The 24,102-nt window shown below is 44.8% G+C and overlaps 1 protein-coding gene across 2 annotated transcripts; it reads right to left on the reverse strand.

The window, feature by feature from the left end:
* Positions 1–209: 209 nt before the first annotated feature.
* NDUFAF6 (NADH:ubiquinone oxidoreductase complex assembly factor 6) lies at positions 210–21,384 on the reverse strand. 2 transcript variants are annotated; one of them, XM_083451314.1, is made up of 9 exons: positions 21,151–21,384; positions 18,274–18,373; positions 17,717–17,839; positions 12,060–12,116; positions 10,828–10,930; positions 9,233–9,366; positions 5,430–5,531; positions 1,073–1,129; positions 210–354 (listed from the first exon to the last, which is right to left on the reverse strand). In XM_083451314.1, exons 1-9 carry the CDS (start codon positions 21,357–21,359, stop codon positions 226–228), a joined length of 1,014 nt encoding a protein of 337 aa, XP_083307440.1. In that variant the 5' UTR covers positions 21,360–21,384; the 3' UTR covers positions 210–225. The 2 variants fall into 2 exon arrangements, with proteins under 2 accessions (XP_083307440.1, XP_083307441.1); XM_083451315.1 differs by having other exon boundaries at positions 18,270–18,373; positions 21,151–21,377.
* Between the last annotated feature and the right edge of the window lie 2,718 nt (positions 21,385–24,102).

Genomic DNA, 24,102 nt, shown 5'->3' on the forward strand with positions numbered 1-24,102 from the left:
GACATCAATGGGGAGACCTGGGTTCAAATCCTGGTTTAGCCAATAAGTTTACTCTGTGATACTAGATCAGTCTAACTCTCCTAACATGGTTGTTGTGAGCGTGAACAGTGGGCAGGGAAGGAGAAGAACCATTATGTATGTCACTTAGAGCAACCTGCAAGGTGAGTGAGGCTAAAACTCAGCCAACAATAACCAGAAAGACTCGGATCTCATGTCGAATGCACTTTAATATGTTTTTTTCCAGGATCTAATATACAAATGCAAAGGTAGTAAAGTGCTCTTCCTGTGCAAACTTGGATGAAATATATCAAAGTCAGCTTTTTGTATTTTATTCAAATAATCCTCAAGAGCAGCCTGGAAAAGAAGGGGATATTATTATTATTATTATTATTATTATTATTATTATTACTAAAGTGAAAGGACAAGAGATTAACAGCAGCAATGGATGAAATATCCATTTATAGTGATCAGTACCAAATAAAAATACCACACTGATGAAAGTTAAGATGTCAAAAGCCAAGCCTGCAACAAAATTTTGGCAGTGTTGAGTGTGCCTGATCAAGATATTCAATACTTTTCTTCCACCCCCCCTCCTGGTTTTCTGTCCTACCCCCTCCCCCCCCATGTTGTGCCGGGAATCCACTGAGTATGCTCAGTCTTCATGTGGATTTTTTGTCTCTGTTCCACCCTCTTTAGTTTCCCCACACTCCAAAGAGATTTTGTACTTTTGCAAACCCTGGGATACTCAAAGCCTGCGGTTTCCTCCCTCTTGTGCAAAAGTGGTGCCATTCTTGTTGCAAAACCAACAGCACCCACAGCCCAAACATTAGCTATGGAGAGAATGACGCTATCAAGAAGCAGCACTACAGAACACATCAAACTCCTATGTGCATCTAAGAAACAGGAGCTCTGAATTTCAAAGACGACCTTGGGCACACTTGGGAGGGAACAGAGCCACCCAGATTACAAGCAGAACCCCAACCTTTCTTGAAGTATTCAGGGAGAGATCCATATTGCCCATTGCTGAGCCAAGCTATTTTCAAGGGGGTAAAAATGCAGTAGCCCCACTTACGGTATAGAGAAAGGCAGGAAATGCTTTAACAGGAACGTTCTTCCTGAAGGACCTAGCCTGCAGACAGACAGAAAAAGCACATTAGATTTTAAGGGGCAATTTAAAATACTGAGCATACAGCAAGATTTTTCACGAACTGGGCGCTGTCATGCCACGCACAATCAGGTTTATCATGTACATCAAAATGTAACAGCAGACCCGGGAAAACACGCCACAGTCCCTGCAAAATCTAACTGTGCTTCTTTACACTCTCTGTAACCTTTTGACTGCCAGAAACATGATCCTGTAGATTTTCCCTCTTCTCTGAAGAAGAGAAGAAGAAGAGTTTGGATTTGATATCCCGCCTTTCACTCCCTTTAAGGAGTCTCAAAGCGGCTAACATTCTCCTTTCCCTTCCTCCCCCACAACAAACACTCTGTGAGGTGAGTGTGGCTGAGAGACTGTGACTGGCCCAAGGTCACCCAGCAGCTGCATGTGGAGGAGCGGAGACGCGAACCTGGTTACCCAGATTACGTGACTACCGCTCTTAACCACTACACCACACTGGCTCTCTGGACTATGCCATCACTATAGAAACACAGGAAGTCGTCGCACACCATTAGAACATTGAGCTCAGTATTGTTTACACTGACTGACAGCAGTTCTCCAGGCTTTCAGCCCAGACACTGAGGTCCAGCTCCGAGGGCCTTCTGATGGCTCCCCCACTGTGAGAGGTGAGATTACAGGGAACCAGGCAGAGGGCCTTCTTGGTAGTGGCGCCCACCCTGTGGAACACACTCCCATCAGATGTCAAACAGATAAACAACAATACGACTTTTAGAAGACCTCAGAAGGCAGCCCTGTAAAGGGAAGTTTTTTATGTATTTTTAATTTTTGCAGGAAGCTGCCCAGAATGGCTGAGGCAACGCAGTCAGATGGGCAGCATATAAATAATATTTTTTTATTATTTCAGGCAGGAGTCCTTCACAGCAGTAGCTGGGAATATCAGGAACTGAACCTGGGACCTCCTGTATGCAAAGCAGATGCTCTGAGCTACATTCCGCTCATCTAAAAACATCAACATCAACAACAGTTTATTTCTATTAGTGCTGTGGTGACAATCCAAGCTTTGAACAATGAAACAGGCCAATGTCTGATCAAAGTCGTTGACTCACACTCTTAACTGTGTTGCTGAATGTAAAAGGAAGTTTTATTCTGTATTAATGCATTGGTCATCACAAAAAAACATGGCAAAGAATTGCACTACTCTCAGGCTCTAACTGAGGACCAACCACCAAACACTTTTGCTTGATTTGGAGTTGCCTTGAAGGTTTACAACCAAAACAAGAATATGTTTCACACATCAGCTGCAACCCAGGTGTAAGACGAGCACATTAAGTAATGCAATAAGACAGAGGTGCCATTTGCCCCTGACTCAGTGGCTCAGGTAAGTAACCAAACTCCAACACACCCTCTAGGCCAAGCTGAAAAGAGCACGGTATTTTCTCCTTAAGTGCCCATCTTGCAAGACTGACAGAAGCAGCCAGATGTCAGGGCAAAAGAGCATAGTCATAATACTGCATGCTCTCTCCCAGGCTCCAATGGATGCTGGACGGGAGAGCATACAGAGGCTTCACAGCACTGCATTGCTATTTCTGTGCTGGAACACAGAAGAAGACTATTTCAGCTGTCCAGGCAGCTGAAGAAGCATGAATGACTAGGTTGTGGTGTGTGGGCAGGAAGGATATGCAACAGGCAACAAGATATGCAACAAACAACAAGAAAGAGTGGGAAGCAACAGGCAGAGCAACGGACTCCACAGATTATTTGCATGGCTGAAGTAAATATTTCAGTGTCATTTGGATTGCAAGTGCAATTAAATATATGTGTGTTTCCACCAATCCCTTAAACAAAATCTTAATATCAAATAACAATGACTCGCTTGATTTCTAAGAATCCTTTTATAGGCCAAGTTCTCCAACAACAGGAATATTTAACATGTCAAAGCTAAAAGACAGCCATCATTACTGTCATTGATAAAGCACCATCAAAAAGACTACGTCCGAGCCCCAAGGAATTCACACAAATCAAACTGCTCAAGCATCCCTAGTCAATTTGCCATCTCCAATATTGTTATATTTGTTTGGGGTAAAGCTTTGCCCTCCCCCCCCCTTTTCTTTGGGAGGAAAAACCAGTGTAAAGAGATCAAATGAAATTAATACCATACTTTTCCATGTATAAGACTATGTTTTTTTAATCAAAAATCATGTTCAAAATTAGGGGTTGTCTTGTACAAGTGCATTGTGGGGCCGCGGGATTGGCTGCTGCTGTGAGTTGGAGATTGTTATTGGTGGCTGCTGCAAGGGAGGTTGTTGATTGGCTGTTGCTGTGTCAAATGAGTGGGCCTTTTGCTGCTTTTTTCGGTGTTGGGACAGAGGATAGGTTGTTTTGTCGATGTGTGTGAGCAGCATTGTCGGTCTGGCGGCTGAGCAATTTTTGACATTACTCCCGAAAAAAGCTCAACAACTCTGCCCCCCCCCCAAAAAGCTCAAAAACTGTGGTCAATCCTCCCCAAAAAAGCTCAACAATAACTGTCTTAAATTTTGAGTCCCCAGAAATAGGGGGTGTTTTATACACAGGGGCATGTTATACACAGAAAAGTATGGTAGTTAATTGAATTTGAAGGTCTGGCAGAGAGCACATTATTTCACTTTGCAAACATAGATGGATGTTAAGCAAGAGACACACAGAACTAAATCAGGATGCTAGCAGGAGTTACAACATTTCCCAGGGCTAAGTCTGCAATTCTGAGGACATCAAACTGAAAGAAAATCTGAATCATCTTAGACAGAAGGTTTATTTTGCCCTCTGCTGGCCATAAATGAAGATTCACTAGAACAGCAACTTTCATCGAGCTTTGCTGGCACCCATCAATTTAGTTTAATTTGCATTTACAACAGTCAATAATTTCATCCTGGTTACAGCTCAGTACATTGTCTGAAAATACAGTCCAATCTTGCCTGTGTTACCAAAAACATGACCTGACCCTTCAAAGCTCACTCACTGTAAATCATTTTTTTTTCATCCATTCTCAGTAGAATCAATACATATCCTTTATGTATTATGGATTATACCTAGCTATTGCCTTTGTCTGTGTTGGTGGGTGGGGAACAGGGCTGGGACGAGAGAGGATGCCAATTTATTTAATGGTTTGCTGAGAAAGGAGCCTTCGTCCAACCGCGGAATCAGCAGCAGAGCAGCTTGCAAGTGGAGACGGGGGCATCCAACAAAAGTGCCAGCTGATTCTTCAACAAAAGGCCCTGTCCACAGCGCATCGCATTACTGTCAAACAGGACAAGCAGAGACCGCAGAACAAAAAGAAATGGGCCTGGTGGTTTAGGCTATGCTGCCCGCGCCAGTTACAGCTCCTTCCCTTTTGCTGCGTTTTGTCTCGCTCAGTTTGCCACTCGTTATATCGAGTGTTAATGACAGCGCTGGCACCAAGAGGGGCACGAGAAAGCCCATGCCTCTTTCCATTGGCTTTGCAAAACCTGAAAGTGACAGCACTAATCAGGGATACCACCTGGACTGAGCTGCAAGACAGCACCAGCTGCTAGCAGAAGCAGGTTTTCGGAGGCATCCCCAGGAAAAGTATCTGAGCAGATGTCACTTTTGCAGGGGCCAAGTTACAGGCCGTGCTGTTTGTGCTTTTAAAAACATGTAATTATACTGGGCATTTATAATTTTGAAGGGAAAGCATCTACAGGGGCCCTGATCTGGAACAAAGCCATGCATCAAAAATCTCTTGACCACCCCCCAACCCAACTGCTATTTGCCCCTAAAGGGGTTGTTTCCAGCAAAACAGCACCTCTGGGAACAAATAGCAGTCAGGGAGGGGACTATTTACCCCAGGTTACTTGAATACTCTCAACTGGGGCTCGAAGGCTGCTTTTTCCTTAAATGGAAGCAGCTCACTTAAACACAAATAAAAACAAATAAAATGTTTTAAATGTGCCGTAAAGTGCAATATATAAATGTGACCCTAGATGGCGACAGTGAGCTACAGCAGTTTTTCACAGCGTTTTTATGTGTGTGGATTCCACCACACTTTTTAAAAAGCATTAACATTTATTTATGAAAATATTTCCATGGCATCCTATCATAAAATGTAGAATATCATAAAATATCCATATAAGACTTCTGACCACATTCAAAGCTCATTTTTCAGTCCCATCCTAGGCAAACAGGGAGGGAGCCATCGGCTCAAAGCCACCAACAACCAAAGGCTACGAAAGTCTAAAGGGAGGAATTGTTTTGCACAGTCATTGTTTACAATAATATTCTTACAGAGATATCAGGAAAAAGGACAGAAACTCACGTGCTCCAGATGTACGTGTGCTTGACTGGCAATGTCATATATTACATCCCTCATTTTCTTTTCCTGATTACGTCTGATGAAATCCTCTTGCGAAACACCATGCTAATTTACCAGGAAGGGGGTGAGGAGCAGAAAACATCACAAGTTAAAAACATATCTGGTAAATAAATTAGGAATGGCCTGCCTACACAATTGCAGCACAATTATCATTTTTAATTTGGCACTTTAAATCGCATCATGTCAGCACATGATCCCACACTCTTCCTCCTTCATGAAACATCCTCAGGCTTTGCATACCCTGTACAGAAATATCATTCTACCAGCTTCTGGTCAGGCAAAAACAGCAAAGGAAAAATAAATGCTTCAAGGCACTAGTCAGCCACCATTTTTCAAAGAGAGGGGGCATTTGACAGAGGAAGTGGGGGAGCCTGATGGCTGTGAGTGGCCTAGTGCAGGGACGTCCAACTCCCAAGAGACTGTGATATACTCACAGAAAAAAACCTGGCAGTGATCTAGGGGGTTCAGGTCAAAGTTGTTGACCTTTTTTTAGAGTGGCAGGTCTAAAATGGTGAGCTTTATTTAGGGGGAAAAGGGAAAAGTCGCTCACCAAAATATCGATCAGGAAACAAACAGCTTCCCAGCAAAAACTATCTTCCGTTCTAGGGATCATGTGTGAATCGAGGACGGGTTGAGGGCCGGGCCGGGTCCTCTCCCCCCCCCCAAAGGAAAAAGAGCCTGCGATCGACCACGATCGACTCAAACCTCCTGGGGATCAACCAGTTGATTGTGGTCTACTGGTTGGACATCCCTGGCCTAGTGGGCCCAATTCAAAGCATTAGCGCTAACATATAAAGCCCTAAACAGTTTGGGAACAGAGTATCTAACAGAGTGCCTTCCCCAGCATTAACCATCTTGGATCAACAGGTGAGGCTTTCTGGGGTGTAGTGGTTAAGAGCAGTGGACTCGTAATCTGGTGAACCGGGTTCGATTCCCCGCTCCTCCACATGCAGCTGCTGGGTGACCTTGGGCCAGTCACACTTCTCTGAAGTCTCTCAGCCCCACTCACCTCACAGAGTGTTTGTTGTGGGGGAGGAAGGGAAAGGAGATTGTTAGCCGCTTTGAGACTCCTTCGGGTAGTGATAAAGCGGGATATCAAATCCAAACTCTGGTGTTGTCCCATGACAGGAATTTCTCAGTACAGCGGTACCTCAGGTTAAGAATTTAATTCGTTCTGGAGATCTGTTCTTAACCGGAAACTGTTCTTAACCTGAGGTACCACTTTAGCTAATGGGGCCTCCTGCTGCCACCGCACTGCTGCTGCACGATTTCTGTTCTCATCCTGAAGCAAAGTTCTTAACCCGAGGTACTACTTCTGGGTTAGCGGAGTCTGTAACCTGAAGCATCTGTAACCCAAGCTACCACTGTAGTGGTTCTTCACTTGCGGCATTGCCCTACCCTGGTGAGGCGCATCTGTCTTACCCATTATTGCCTTTCAGGGGGAATCTAAAAACATATTCATTTACTCAGGGATCTGATGGAATTCTGAGAGAATGTGATTGTTTTAAAACTGTTCTTGGAACGTTTTTAATTGTTTCAGTGGTGTGTTTGGGCTGTTTGGGAAGAAGGGTGGGATATAAATTGAATTATTATTAATAATAAACATGTGCCAGTCTCTCCAAGAAACAAGCCAAACCTTCCCACCCTCAAGTGTAAGCTACAAGAGAGGCTTCCTGTTCCCCAAGGTCACACTGTGATGGAGGCCAGTTGTGTATTTAACAAAGCACCTGGCTGCTGCAGGAAACTAAGGAATTCCATTCAGGCAAGTGAGTGGGTTGACAGAGAAGGGACAGACCATACTATCCCTCCTGCATGGCCAGCATGGAAACTGGCAGGGTAGGGTGTGTGATCCATCTCTCTTCCACCAGCCCTTTGGGTACAAGTGGTTTTGAAATCTAGCCTACTAAGAGGCTACCAGCCCACATTCCTGGCTGGACTGCAGAGACAGCAGCTCCCCTTCCTCCATGGCCTTTTAGCAAACTAGGGGGTGGGAACTGCAGGCAACTGTGGGCTCTTCATTGTACTAGGACAGTGGTTCCCCATTGCTGTGGACTCCCTGTTTTTCAAAGGCCAAGCCACAGACCCCCACTTTTGAAAATGTCAATATCTCCAAGGTAGTTTTTTGTTATGTTATTTTACTAGGCTGTGACAAAGCCAAACCACATGTTTAACTGAAACTGTCACATCTTGCCACCCTGTTTTCCCCTGCTTTCCCTTCCTCTGTAGTCTTCCTGTGTCAAATTTTAGGTTGTAAGCTCCTCAAGAGTAGGTACGTTGGTAAAGGTAAAGGGACCCCTGACCATTAGGTCCGGTCGTGACCGACTCAAGTTGCGGTGCTCATCTCGCTTTATTGGCCGAGGGAGCCGGCGTACAGCTTCTGGGTCATGTGACCAGCATGACTAAGCTGCTTCTGGCAAACCAGAGCAGCGCACGGAAACGTCGTTTACCTTCCCGCCAAAGCAGTACCTATTTATCTACTTGCACTTTGACGTGCTTTTGAACTGCTAGGTTGGCAGGAACAGGGACCGAGCAATGGGAACTCACCGCGTTGCGGGGATTCGAACCGCCGACCTTCTGATCAGCAAGTCCTAGGCTCTGTGGTTTAGCCCACAGCGCCACCCATGTCCCAGGTACGTTGGTAGAGAGGTTCAATTATGGGAACAGGTTATAGCTTAGGAGTAGAGTATTTGATTCCCATGTGGAAGGATCCAGTTTCAGCCTCTGGCCTAGGTAGGGCTTGGGGAGACCCCTGTCCATAACTCTGGAGAGTCACTGCCAGTCAGTGTAGGCAATATCAAACTAGACTGACCATTGGCCTTCCTATTGCTGGAGGGAGTACTACCTATTCCGCACAGATTTTCCTCCTCTCAACAGGTAACATTGCACTCCATGGAAATCAGCAACGTATCATCAAGAAGCACTTTGTTCCAAAGATTAGGTAAAAAGCCTTTCAGTTATTTCCTGCTCATTATCAGAACAGAGTCGAACCACGTGACTGAGTGAAGCCCTTTCAAGAAAGGAGCAATGCTGGAATGTATGATAATGGAAATGTATGCTAATAAGCCATCAAATTTTACATCAATGCCCTGATCAAATACAGATGCTGTTACAGTAGCACATGTCATCTTAAGGGTGAAACTTAATTTTTGCAAATTTCCTAAGTGAGGGGTCTTAAAAATATGCTTTTGGGTGTGGGGAATTCAAATCTATTATCTTTGTGATTGGACACCTTTTAGTGTGTTTGATTAAGAAGCAAATAAACTGCTCTCGGAAAGGCAAAGAATTTTAATTTTATCTTCTGAAAGTGTCAGGTAATATAAAATATGTATAATATAGAAACAAAAAATAATATTAATCTATACTTCCACTGAAATGAGGCTGCATTTTAAGTTGTATTTTAATCCTGTTTTTAAGCTGTATTTTAATCAATTGTTTTTATACCTAATGTTAGCCACCCTGAGCCCAGTCTTGGCCGGGGAAGGCGGGGTATAAATAAAATTTATTACTACTTGGCAATCATTTTTAATGATTTTTATGCAATTTTATGTGCATTTTATTTACCAAGCAGAACGAAATTTTATTACTTGTAACCAAAATATATTTTGAATTCCCAAGTGATGTTACAAACTTTCTAGCACCTCTCATTGCTGGAATGTGAAAGTTGAAAAATTCAACAAGCCCTACTGGAGGAAAAAATGCAGTTGTGATTACTGCTATGAGTTTGGATCCCAGCTGTATCGCCTTACCAGCATACATATGTCCATGGGCAGAAACACCTTCCCTCTGCTAGCATGGAAGGGAGTGGCTCTTAAGCAGGTTACAATGCCTTGCGCTTTCCCGATGTGACTGGCAGCGTGGTCGGCATGGAGGTCCTTCACACCTGTCCTTGCAGAAACAGAAGATCAAAACCACCCTGTGAATGAAGTCCTGAGCGGAGTTACTGGAAGGCATGCACATTCAGCCCAGTTGCAAAGCTAAGCAGGGTCCAATATGGTTTGAACCAGGATGAGAGACCACAGGTTGAGATTCCTGCATTGCAGGCGGTTGGACCAGATGACCCCCAGGATCTCTTAAAACTCTACCATTTTGTGATTCTATATTCCACCTCACCCATTGGGGACTTACACACGATTAGCTGCAAAGCACAACTCAAGCCACAAGCAATGTTAAAACAGTAGCTGTCCGAGGACAGAACTGCACGTTATAGGGCAAACACAAGGTTTCCCATTCTACGTTTGTTTAGTGGGAGCTGGGGATCATTTATTAGGAAGTTCAGTGGGGAGCAATGTTCAGCTGTTCCCTCACCCAGCAATTCTGCCATACAAAGGATGCACCCTATCCCGGGTTTGCAAGATCTAAGCAAATGCAGGTTTGGAAAATTGTGTTTGCCAAGGTGGCATGCAATCCCACTACTGGCAAAGTAGCACGGCTTGGGGACAGATCACATGCTTTGTATGCAGGAGGTCCCAGGATTAATCTCTGGTAGCTCAGACTAAAAAGATCAAGTGGCAGATGATGGGAGATGCCTTTCCCTAAAGCCCTGGAGAGCTGCTGCCCATCAGAACAGAAACTTGGGTCTCCAGCTGTTGTTGGGGCACCTCCCATCATCCTTGACCACTGGTCCAGCTAGCCAGGGATGATGGGAGTTGTAGTTCAACAACAGAGACTCAAATTTGGGAAACCCTGGAATAGACAATGCTGAGCCAGATGGGCAAATCTCATTTCAGCATTAATATTAGAATATTTTCAACACAAAGAAAGAATCTCATTTTGTATTGATAGTAAATACTAGGGCTAGTCTCCAAAGACTGCCCTTAAGACCTGATAGTAAAGACAAAACGTTTTATCCCAATGCTTGATTTACCACTGTACTGGGCAATGCCTAGGACAATGGTAGGCTCATAAGCCAAGAGCTCAACCCCTTCCTTTGCTAATTTTTTTCTACACAAAACAGCAGGAATTAGGTTCTCTGTGTAAGCAATGAGAAATATGAGTGCCTACGAGACAACTGAAAAATTATGAGCGAGGTGGCTCCAAAAGCAGAGGCTGAATTCGCTGTACCATATTTCTCTCGTGCTAACTGCAACTGTTGTGATTATAGTGCTGTGTGAAATTGCAAGCGTCAACACCAAGTCTATATATAAGCCAATTTTTCAAACAATGCTGAAATGCCTCACAAGCCTTATATCCGCACCATATATCTAAAGCACATGGCTTGCCCCAGAGAATGCTGGGAACTGTAGTTTGTTAGGGTGCTGGGACTTGTAAGCTACAGTCCCCAGGATTCTGCACCCATTGATAAAAGGCTATTGACAGACATGGTAACTAAAGAGGCACTTACCAAGCATTTCCAACGTCAGATAAAGGATAGCGCTTTGGGTGTTTTCAGCATATGCTTCGAGCTCACCGATATCCCGATAGGCTCTATCATCCATATTCTTTTCCTAGGAGTTTGAACACAGAAAGCAAAACCTGTTTCCTAACACTGGGCTAAGTTGATTGAATGAATTGCTGGTATCAAAGCAAACTCTCATCACGGAAAAATAGCGAATAGAGAGTAACAAACCACAATCCCTGCTTCAGACGAAATGGGAAGTCAAGGCTTCCTGGTTCGTTTTATCCTGTTCGTTACAGGAGAGAAGCAGAACAGGAGCAAACAGGCAGTGTGCACCAGCATGCTGCTCATTCCCAATAAACATCACAATACGCCAAGAAGTTTGGCTTGTCGTTATGTATGAACACAGCCATGGTTTGAGGCTGGCTTAATTTGAAACTAATCATGGCTCTCACTGCAGTTTAGAGCTCCCGGGGGAGGGGGGGAATAATGGGTTGTATCCAATGTTGCCTAACAGAGTTCCAATTGCACAACAGGACTTCTCCTTCCTGTCCCAATGCACCACCAAAACCTGCTCCAGTGGGTCTCCCAACCCTCTAGAGCAGTGTTCCCCAACCTTGGGCCTCCAGCTGTTTTTGGACTACAACTCCCATCATCCCTCGCTAGCAAGACCAGTGGTCAAGGATGATGGGAATTGTAGTCCAAAAACAGCTGGAGGCCCAAGGTTGGGGAACACTGCTCTAGAGCAATGGTTCCCAACCTTTTTTTTTTTTTTTTTTGGCCACCTAAGCATCTCTAAAATCCTGGTGTCCCCCGTCCCACCGTGACATATAATTCTTACTATTCAAAAAGTGAACTCCTATTCACATGGAGGAAGCCTAAAAAGGCCATGAACTTGGTCTAAACAAGCTTCCAAATTGCCCCCCTTAATAATCAAATTGCCCCTCTGTGGGGCGTGTGCCCCACATTGGGAACCACAGCTCCAGAGCAAATTTGGAGGGTATGAGGTGTGGGGAAGGGATGTTCCATTGCACAAGTAGAAAAGCAGAGCTTGATACAATGCAATGACTGTAACTCAAACGTAAATATGCTCATAGTATAACGAAAAATCCTGTATGAAAACTTTATTCCTATATGGAGGTGGGTATTTCATTTCCCACAGGCTTTCTGGCAACACCAGAACACAAGTAGAAGAAAAGCTCACATGGATGAATATTTTAAACAGGGGGAAATCTTACCCTTTCATCAATAATCTTCATAAGCCACCTTTTGGTTAACTTTTGCCTCTTGATTGCCTGGAAATGATGGAACACAATGTAATCATTTGAGAACAAGGAAAAGCCAAACCAGAATATAGTTAGGTCAGAACAGAGAACACATGGGGGAAGATCAATATTGACAATACCAGCTTTTATTAGAAGGTCATATTTTATTTGCATGTTGTTTTGTTCTCATGTGTCTTAAAACTACTGATTTATATAAAGTTCCCTTTCCATCGTCATATCATATAAATCAGCCACTAAATAAAGGATTGTTTCTTTTAAAAAAGAGGAAAAAGCCAAACCTTCCCCCATAATCCTATTTACTCCAGAGAGACATCTTGAACTCATCAGGTTTTCTGCCAGATGCGTAGTTTGGGATTTTAACATTAACATCCAAGCTAATTTAGAGAAAGAATGAAGAGTGAAAGCATGGGCTGAGACAACTCTCTTGCTCATCAGTGATAGCACCTGAGTGAACTATCAATTATGACAATAGGAGATAAATATCAGAAGTATTGATTATTGCACCACAAACTGCTGGTGAATGCCAACTAAGACATTAAAGAGACACATGCTATGAGCATCCATGTTCACCTCTGTGAAGGAAGATAGACTCTAACATGATACTGCTGTCATGTTATGTTGTTTCTATTTGTTTTAACTGGCTTATATTTTAAGATGTTTTAAAATCATTGTTTACGCTGCGGCCACTGGAGCTTAATTTTATGGGGTAAAAGGTAAAGGACCCCTGACAGTTAAGCCCAGTCGCGAACGACTCTGGGGTTGCGGTGCTCATCTTGCTTTACTGGCCAAGGGAGCCGACGTTTGGCCGCTGACAGTTTTTCTGGGTCATGTGGCCAGCATGACTAAGCCGCTTCTGGCAAAACCAGAGCAGCACACGGAAACGCCATTTACCTTCCCACTGGAGTGGTATCTATTTATCTACTTGCACTTTGACGTGCTTTTGAACTGCTAGGTTGGCAGGAGCTGGGACCGAGCAACAGGAGCTCACCCCATCGAGGGGATTCGAACCACCAAACTTCTATCAGCAAGCCCTAGGCTCAGTGGTTTAGACCACAGCTCCACCCGCGTTCCATGTAGTTTTATGGGGTGGCATCCCCTAAATCTGCTCCGGAGGGTTGGGTGAACTCCCAAAACATACTCAGGGGTTGTGCTGGGAGAGGAAGTTCTGCTGTGTAGTGAAAACTGCTTGCACTAGCAGAACTGCTTAGCTGGGTATCACCCACGGATGTTATGAAGCCTGGAGAAGAGGAGGTTAAGGAGTGATATGATAGCCATGTTCAAATATATAAAAGGATGTCACATAGAGGAGGGAGAAAGGTTGTTTTCTGCTGCTCCAGAGAAGCGGACACGGAGCAATGGATCCAAACTACAAGAAAGAAGATTCCACCTAAACATTAGGAAGAACTTCCTGACAGTAAGAGCTGTTCGACAGTGGAATTTGCTGCCAAGGAGTGTGGTGGAGTCTCCTTCTTTGGAGGTCTTTAAGCAGAGGCTTGACAACCATATGTCAGGAGTGCTCTGATGGTGTTTCCTGCTTGGCAGGCGGTTGGACTCGATGGCCCTTGTGGTCTCTTCCAACTCTATGATTCTATTTTATTCTGTAGTGAATATTGTAAGCCACCTTGGATGAGCGATGCCCAGCAAAGGAGGGATGTTACTTTTATAAATAAAAAACAGACTTGGGGGTAGGGAGAGAAACCATTTATCTCGGGCTCACCGCAAGTTGCATATGAAAATCAGGAACCCCAGGGAGTTGCAGAAAGGGTATCCTGTCCCTTCCACTTTTCTCTTTATGACCCCATCACCAGAAGGCAAGTTAATTTGCTATGTGCTGTATTATTATAATCTGCTTTAAGATGCCTTGGAGATGATTTGATCAAAAGGCTAAGTATAAATCTTGAAAATAAATGCTGGGAATGACACAATAAAGACTGGCAAGCAGATAGATCCTTTTTATTTTTAAAAAATCATGTATGTGCCAGAAAAACGCAAATTACACCCAATTTAGAAGTGTATGAGGTCTGGTATGCCAAACAGCTTGGAGGAAGAATTGGCCCCACTGCACAGTAAATACTTTGGCTAAACAATAAAATTCTTATCAATAACACGTGCCGAGTAGCAAAAATATGGTGCGCAATCTGTGCAGCAGCAGAAGAAATGTTAATTGCTTGAATAACACCACTCTTCTGAGAGACTCTCGTCCCTCTCTGACTCACAAAAGAATAAAGTTATGACTCATCTATAAGGGGCACTCAGAAAAACAAGTCTGGACAAGTCCATAGCAAAAAAAAAAAGTATAGTAAACAAGCTGTACTGGACTTGGAAAGGGAATCAGGGAACAAGAGCCAAGCTCACGAGGAAGCCATTGAAAAGCAAACTTGGCAAAATTATTCACGCCTCTTCCTGGAGGGAGACACCAAGGACTGGAGAGAACAATAAGCATTCTGCCATCTGTTGAAACGTGTACACTAATACACGGCAGGATGGCACATGCAGCAGCCTGGTATAGTGGTTAGAGTGTTGGATTAGAAAAAGGAAGATCCAGGTTTGAGCCCCTACTCAGCCATGACCCTGAGCCACTCACCGTCCCTCAGCCTAATCTATTTTTTCAAAAAAAAAAACCCAAAACATTATTGATATTTTTCAGATATATACATTTCACTGATTTTACAATCATTTTGACATTTTAAAACTTGCCTTCCTTCCCCCATTTCTGCAGTTCCTTAAATTTATTTTTTAATATATTCTGCCTATCCAAATTAACTTTTCTTACTCATTTATTTATCTTCTTTAAATATATACGCTTATGTAACTGCCGGTTATAACAGTAATCCTGCCAGTGTTTTTATCTGTTGGAAAAATTATCTGTAAATATTCAATAAACCATTTCCAGTCTTTTATAAAAAGTTTGTTTTCTTGATTTCTTAATTCTTCCAAGAAGTTTTGCCATTTCTGCATATTCCATAAGTTTCTGTATCTCAGCCCAATCTACTACCTCATATGGTTCTTGTGTGCATAAAAGCGAAGGGATAATTATGTACCAGAGATCTTTGAAGAAAGGGAAGGGGTTTAATTGGGGAGGGGGTGTCCCTCTTCAACAAGGCCTTTGTTGCTTCTGTTTTGACTATTTATTTGTGCTTTTACCTTGTTTTTATCTTGCAAACCGCTCTGAGATCTTTTGATGACAGGCAGTATATAAATTTAATAAAAAGTTGAATAAGAGGTTGGGGGGGAAATGCCTTCTCTGAAAATTAATCCACATTCCTCTCCAGGGTCAACCTCTGCTGGGAAGCAGGGAAGAAACACTGTTATACTTTTCAAGAGTATTCTGCTGATTGGCCAAACCCTCCTCATATGAACAACTGGCCCTTTGCTCCCCTATATCAGTTATGCCTTTAAACAAAAGGGTGTACTTAAAAATAAAATCAAGATTAATGGACAGACAGATAAGCATTCACACTAAAAGACAGGAAGTCTGCCAGAAGCCTAGTGGGGAGAGCATTGTGTGAAACCCAAGACTAATGCCTGATTTGCTGGTATATATATGCCATTTCAGCTGTGGAGCCAAGCTCACCTTGTAGTTGAGGGACACAATACAACATCTTTTTTCACACCACATTTGCCTTTACCCGCAAAATAGTATGGAAACTTGAATATCTAGCCAAAAAAAGCATTCTGCACTGAAGATTTGATCACTTTTACAGATTTGAGGGCTTGCTGATCGAAAGGTCGGCGGTTCGAATCCCCGCGGCGGGGTGCGCTCCCGTTGTTCGGTCCCAGTGCCTGCCAACCTAGCAGTTCGAAAGCACTCCCGGGTGCAAGTAGATAAATAGGGACCGCTTACTAGCGGGAAGGTAAACGGTGTTTCCGTGTGCGGCTCTGGCTCGCCAGAGCAGCGATGTCACGCTGGCCACGTGACCCGGAAGTGTCTCCGGACAGCGCTGGCCCCCGGCCTCTTGAGTGAGATGGGCGCACAACCCTAGAGTCTGTCAAGACTGGCCCGTACGGGCAGGGGTACCTTTACCTTTACCTTACAGATTTGATTATTTTTCTACTATTCTTGACTTTAATACCATTACATACATTTAAAAAGCAATATGGTCAGCTTTTATAGTAATTGCTTTCTAGAACAACATTGGATTTAAAACACTGTATACTGACATCTAAAATAATTTACTAGGAAACAAGTTTCATCTTTTTTTAAAACAACAACAACAACAACTGGGTGACTGTCAATAAAGAATGCTTAGAAATACAGCCTGAATCTACTCCTGAAATGTGGAGGTCACATTGATTTCAATAAAATACATTCACATCTGTGTTTTGTAATTTGGTTGCAAAAGCCCTAGCTCTATGGCAAATGACAGGCATCAGGGCCCAAGTTCAATTCCTGGTATCCCCAGGTAGGACTGGGAAAGATTTCTGTCTGAAGACCCTCGTGAATTGCTGCCACTATGGTGTTAGATGGTCTGGCTTGGTAGAAGACAGCGTTTTTACCGTTCCTCTGAAATTTCTGGGGGACATTCTGAAATCACATTGGGGGACAAACTAAGCCAGCCTTTGGGAAGGGCATTCTGCTCCCCAATGACATTCACCACTGATGAGTGGATTTGCGAGCATCTAGACATCAGCAGAAGTGTGCCTACCTGCGTTGATTCATAACAGAATGAGGTCCCATTGCCTCCTTGGCTATTTTCCCTCAAGATCAGCAGGTGGTTTTGTGGAGAGCTGCTTAACTTTTAATCTACTTTGCTTAAACCAGATGAAGCACTCCGCAGATTTCCTAAATTGGAGTATCTAACTTTTTTCGGCCTGGTAACATCATTGTCCCATTGCAACCCCTGTGGGGCAGATGCTAGCAGCGAGTGTGGCCACACCACACTCTCACACATGCAAGCACGCATCAAAGCAGACACACACCAAACAGAGCATTCACTGATCAGCAGACGAATGGGTGGGGCGGTGGTGGTAGTAGCATTTTACTCCACATCACAGCCCTGGGCTGGGTAGAAAGGTTTTAAACCATCTTGCTAAGCCCCATGGAATTACCCACCAGCCCCTGACTCAATTTACTATTTCCAGCCCTGAACAAAGCACCTCTCCTGCTGCCATCGAGAGCAGATTGAAGGGCTCCAGAAAGAAGATATTGCACCCCAACCTGCGGCAAATGATTCCTTGCTGTTTCTCAGGGCTCTCAATGACGGAAGGTATGGGTGAGGTTCATTCAGTGCTCCCAATGGCACCATTGGCTTGGTGGGCCTGGATATGGCTTATGGGCCAGTGGTGCACTGCCCTTGATTTAGATGCTTGAAATAAAACAGCCCCAGGGTATCTGACTGAAGAATGCTGGGCTTGACAGGTCACTTATGATGCCTGGCCTCATAGTCCCATCTTCCCATGACTTTCCAATGCAAGGAAATACCAAAATTCAGACTCAGAGGCAAACCGCAGCTGTGCTTCTATTTCCTCTTTTAAACATCTCCATCACCTTGAATTCAAGCTGCTTAGACCAAGTGCATCAAAAATGGCTGGTTTGCCAACAGCATGTCCCGAGAGATGAAAAGAATGGTGAACACACGTGATTTGTAGTACAAATATATACTTCTTACCTTCCACAGCTCTACAGCAACTGGTTGTTGTGGTGGGTTGTCATGATACATGTCTTCCACAGCCTGCCTCCAAAACTGTATTCTCATCAAGCCGATTGTCTTCTGAGTTACGGATTCTTTAATCTGGAACAGCAGCAACGTTATGTTGGTAGTGAATAATGCTGCAATTTATTGATCTTAAAATAATCAAGCCAACATTTCTTTCTTTGCATATACCCAATTCCTTGAGTGCCACCTGACACGTTTATTCACCACACAATCAAGCTGGCTATCAGCAGTGCACAAAACAAATATTTTAAATATTTCAAAGGGACAGTCAGTATGGTGCCGTCCAGATGTTGTGAACTCCGACTCGCAGCCGGAATGGACAATGGGAATTGTGGTCCACTACATCATGTAGGCTAACCTTGCTGCAGCCACTCAAAGAGATGTGGGGTACATTAATGGAAAGTTCACTGAACAGATCACTGTAACATGGAACTGGAAAAAAGGCAAATTTAAATGTCACTTTTTGAAAAAGGATTCAACATTTTACTAATGTATCATTTAATACCTGCCTGGGCTAGTTCTACATTGAAGGCCCTCAGAGCAAAAGCAGAGCGACGGCACTCTGCAGGCAAGAGTAACGAACAGAGGAACCCTTCATAGTCACGTTTCCTAGAGAGGAAAACAAAAATAGATACAAGCGTTATGTTCTGTCACAAGCTCATTTAAACAAAAGTGAAGGAAATACAAACTGTCCCCAGTTCAGGGAATGCATGATGCAATTTCAAGCACTCTTCCTGTCAAGACCACCCACACATACATTAGCAAACAAACCCCCTGTGGGAGAATTTGTGGTTTAAACTTAGAACCCATGGAGATGTTTGCAGTTATATTCCCCATCCGACCGCTCCTGCCTAGAACACTACTATGCAGTCAACCCTTGGGAATACAGGAAGTGGTCTTATACCAAAGGAGACTATTGGTCCATTTAACTTATTATTGTCTACACTCATCGGCAGCAGCATTCCAGAGTTTCAAGGAGTCTCTTTCAACCCTACCTGGAGATGCTGGGAATTGGACCTGGGAGCTTTTGCACAAAAAGCATATGCTCCTCTTTCAATCCCTAGACTGGCTTCCTGTTCAGTCCAGGGGCCATCAGCAGAAACTCTTTGTTCTTAAGGTATCTCTATGCTGTCCTATCCCAATATACCATAATGCTGCTGAAAACTTTTGCTCCTGCTCTTTCACCATGGAAAAAACATATTCTTCTCCCAGTTACCTCTGCTTTCTTCTCCCTTTTCTGTCTCCCCTGTATCAGTTTTCAGACTGGAAGAAGTTCCATAGGGCAGGAACCTCTTGTGCTCTATAGGAGCAGGGCAAACTCATAGTAGACTTTTACACTACCAATGCTTAACTCTGGGCTGCAGTGCTATGCAACGTCAGGGGTTCCCAATACTATAAAAAAATCAGCGGTGTGACAGGATTCGGCATTTTCCTCTCACTCCATAATTATTTCCATCATGGTTTGGGGAATCACTTGAAAGCACATCATGCACCACTCAACTAGCAATACTGGTTTTCTAGTTGTAGAGAATCACTAAAAAGCAGCAACAGCAGCAGCAGAGATCATATACCAGAGATCTCCAACCAGCAGATTGTGATCTACTGGTAGATCCCCAGCTGATCCTGGTAGATTACAGGATCCTTATTGTGTACAAAAAGTTATGGAGGGAAGCTAAAAAAAACCTCTGCAATCCTCGCCCCCAAAAGCTCAATAATTCTGGGCATTTCCCTCCTAAAAAAAGCAATTCTGGGCAATCCACCCACCCCACGCACGCTCCTCCTCCCTCCAATGACAATGGGTAGATCACTGCCAGTTTTTTTATACTGGGAGTAGATCACAGTCTCTTGGGAGTTGGACATGCCTGTCATATTCAATTCCTCTACCTGCAGTATGGAGTGATGGCAGCTCATTCTACCACTTCAGCACTGAAGCCTCCTGCCTTTTGCAACATGAGACCGAACAGCAAAATGGCTCACGGCCACTAGACCCCAAAGTCAAGGTGAATAATCCAAGGCTGCCCAAGTAATTTTGGCAGCCAAGCTGGAAAATTCCACAAACACCTCCCCCAGGGAGTAAAACTACTATAACAATCAATTACGTAAGTAGCAACTTGCTTCACCCTAAATCAGCCAGCCTCAAGCCAGGATTTTGCAATCTCATTCTGCTGTACGTGTTTTGAAAACTTTGATTCTAGAGAAAAGCTGTGCCTGCCTTTGTTCATAAGAACATAGGAAGCTGTTTCTTTCTGAGTCAGGATTTCATGCCAGGGTCTTGCAGCCCTACCTGGAGATGCTTAGGATTGAGTTCAGGATCTGCTGCATGCAAGACAGATGGCTCTACCACTGAGATCCTGCCCTCCTCTATGAATCTCACTGTCTGGTAGGTTAGTTCAGATGCAGGATCCACCAGAGAGCAAATAACTTCTGACAAGGCTCTTCACAGAGCAACAAACTTTATTAAATGACTTCTGGAGTAAGGATTATAGTGTCATACAAGTACGGGGGAAACCCAGTTTCAGGTCTCCACTTAGCCATGGAGCTCAGTAAGTGAGCTTGGGCCAATCAGCAGCAGCTGCCAGGCTAACCCAACTCACAAAGTTGTTCCAAGGCAGCCATCGCCAACCTGGTGCCCTCCAGATGTTGACCCTGAACTGGGCCCAGCAGCTCACTAGCAGCCAGCACATTGCTTTCAAAGGTGAGCATAACATGATCCCCCATCTTGCTGTCGAACACATTGCATGGGCAGAGACAGCATTCTGTACCAGCTACAGCTTCTGGACTGCTTTTAAAAAAGAAGGCCAGCAAAAAGTGCATTCATTGCAGTAATCTAACTGGAAGGTTAACACAGCTTGGGCGGGCAGCCAGTGTGGCCTAATGGTTAGAGTGTCAGACTACGACCCAGGGAAGCCCAGGGTTCAAATCCCCCCTCTGCCATGAAGCTGGCTGGGTGACCTTGAGCCTGTCACTGGCTCTCAGACTCCTTGTGAAGATTAAAGCGGACAGAACCATGTTCCCCCACCTTTCGCTCCAGGGAGAGAAAAAATGGAAAATAAACATTAACTCCCATCAGGCCCAGCCAGCACATCTGGAAGGCAGCAGGCTGGATAAAATTGGGGTGGGTTGGAGGGGGAGACACCATGTGCTCCACTAGAGGCGACCCCCAAGGAGGGAATGTCAGGTCTCCCTCTTTTCACACGATCGCAGCCCAAGGTCGAAAACCCTCCCGGGGCCACCGAGCAGCGCCGAATGCGCGGCACATATCATATGCACCAACAGCACACATGCACCAACATATCATCGCAGCGTCTCAAAAATAAGCGAAACGAAAAATCCGAGCCGCGAGTAGGAGGAATCTGGGCGGGGAAAAGCTCTTTGCAGCGACTCACCGCAGCAGCTCCATGCAGTAGCGCTCGCCGTCCCCTGCCCCCGACTGGTGAGAGGCAGCGGCCACAGCCGGCGCTCCCCCTCCGCAGGCGGCGGGGCAGAGCAGCCGGCTGCGGCCTGCGAGCGGACCTCGGAGCTGCCAGGCGGAGGGAGACGGGCGCAGCCCTCGGCCCAGAGCCGCCGCTGCGACTGCAGCCACGGCCGCCGCCATTCTGCTCAAGCCCCGCCCCGCCTGTCAATCAGAGCGGGATTCTCCCGGGCCTTCTCCTCGCGCCGACCAATCCGACACTCCGCTGGGCAGCTCCGCCCCCTCCTGTTAATCAGCGCCAGACTAAGTCCCGCCCTTCGCTGCTTTACGTACTTAAAGGGCCAGAGTCCTACCACCGCCTCCACCTCGTGAAAAGCTGCAGTGCGTTCTTGTGCATGACTCCGCAAAGGTTAATTCCTGTCGTGCTGTGTCCCACGGGACTTATTCCAGGTAAATGCATTTAGAGTGGCAGCCGTAGGCTACCCACCTGCGAGCGCTGAACTCAGTGGGCTTACCTCTGAGTAGACATGCAAAACATAGGATTGCGCTGCTAAAGGATTGGCGTCACATTTCTATTGATTTCATAAAATTTATGCGCCGTTTGACTGTTAAAAAAAACCCTCAAAGCGGTTTACAAAAAGATAAAATACAATCGAGATAAATTTACAGCTATACTTTAAAATATGCAGAAGGTAAAATGCAAAAGCAGGTTAAAATCACCTCAACTTTCTAAGGATCTGGGTAGGGTTGTCTACCCAACAAGGAATGTTTTAGCAGGTGCCCCAAAAAGTGCAATGAAGAGGCCCCTGTTTGATCTCAATAGGCAGGGAGTTCCAAAGTGTAGGCACAGCTGCATTAGGGTAAAGGTAAAGGGCCCCTGGATGGTTAAGTCCAGTCAAAGGCAACTATGGGGTGCAGCACTCATCTTGCTTTGAGGCCAATGGAGCCGGCGTTTGTCCACAGACAGCTTTCCGGGTCATGTGGCCAGCATGACTAAACCACTTCTGGTGCAATGGGACACCGTGACGGAAGCCAGAGCACATGGAAACACCATTTACCTTCCCGCCACAGCAGTACCTATTTATCTACTTGCACTGGCATGCTTTCAAACTACTAGGTTGGCAGGAGCAGGGACCGAGCAACGGGAGCTCACTCTGTCACAGGGATTCGAACCGCTGACCTTCTGATCAGCAAGCCCAAGAGGCTCAGTGGTTTAGGCCACAGTGCCACCTGTGTCCCAGCGGGTATCCCGCATCCTGCGTCACAGCTGCATTAAACGAGCAAGTTCTTACAAATGCGGAACGGGTATTATGTGGCACCTGTAGGAGTGCCGGTTCTGCCAATCGCTGCAGTTGTGTGGGTGCATATAGGTTTGTTATCACATGAGTAAACTGGCCCCAAGTTGTTAAGAGCTTTATATACTAATACAGTGGTACCTCGCGTTACATATGCTTCAGGTTACATACACTTCAGGTTACAGACTCCGCTAACCCAGAAATAGTACCTCGGGTTAAGAACTTTGCTTCAGGATGAGAACAGAAATCGTGCTCCAGCGGCGCGGCGGCAGCGGGAGGCCCCATTAGCTAAAGTGGTGCTTCAGGTTAAGAACAGTTTCAGGTTAAAAACGGACCTCCAGAATGAATTAAGTACTTAACTCGAGGTACCACTGTAGTTACACCTTGAACCTGGCCCAGTAGCAAATTGGCAAACAGAGCAGATCTCTGACAAGGCCTCACTCCTGTCAGCGGTTGTGCTGTGGCAGTTGGTACCAATTGCAGCTTCTGGATCAAGTACAAGGGAAGCCCCACATAGAGCTCATTGCAGTAATCCAGTAACCAACACATGAACTAGTGTGGCAAGGTTTTCCTGGTCCAGGAATGCCTGTAAGCTGTCGAACCAGCCACAGTTGGTCAAAGGCACTATTTGAGCCTCCAGTGACAGAGCTGGATTCATAAGCACCCCCAAACTGCAAACCTGCTCCTTCCAGGGTTGGCAGCTGACCAGTTTCTCAGACACAGGAGCTACTCACCCGCAGTGGAATCAGATGTTAGCATTCTCCCATCTCCCTACTGAATTTAGGTAATCTCCGAATGTATCCCGTTGCCAATGTGCTTGCTAAGAACTCCTGGTCTTATTTTCCATGTTCCATACTAATTTTTCCATGTTACATTTAAGACGCACACATCAAACATTGCAATCCTTTGCATGTCTTTTGGAAGTTAGCTCCATTGAATTCAATGGGACTTACTCCACTCCTGTGTAGACATGCATAGGGGCTGCACTATTAAACAAAGGATGGACACTGAAATATTTTTCTTTATATTAAAGTAAAACTATTCCTAAATTCACCTTATTTCAATAAATTGAGAAGGGCTGTAAAATGATGATACTGGCATAACATTCCTTTTGTCATCAGTTGCTGCTTCCTGCATGTCACAGAATGTTCCTGTCAGTTTATTCTAAGCATATTAACTGCCCACACACATCACAGAGGGTGATATAAGACTTCCCAGCAGTGCTCCAGAAAACAATTATTCCAATGGATAGCAGGTGTGCTGTATTGCATGTTTTGCCAAGGCAAAGGTGTATGAGCAGCATGGATAAGGGACTGACAATTACCTACTACTGCCCAAAGTAAATTTTGGACCAAACCCAACCAAATCATTCCTGCCATCGGAACACAGTCGAAAGATTCATGTTAGATTTAATGTATGTTGGCCCCAAGCCAATGCATAAAAATAAAGTGCACCTCAGTTTAAGCCTTGAGACGCCTCAAATCAAACATCCCCTTTCAGATATCTTAGCACAGCCTTCCCCAACTTTGTGCCCTCCAGATGTTTTGAGCATGCTGGCTGGACCTTGTGGAGCTGTAGTTCAAACCATCTGAAGTGTCCCAGTTTGAGAAGACTGCGCTAGCACTTCTTCC

Source organism: Podarcis tiliguerta, assembly GCF_965153285.1.
Source record: "Podarcis tiliguerta genome assembly, chromosome: 7".
Lineage (NCBI taxonomy): Eukaryota > Metazoa > Chordata > Lepidosauria > Squamata > Lacertidae > Podarcis > Podarcis tiliguerta.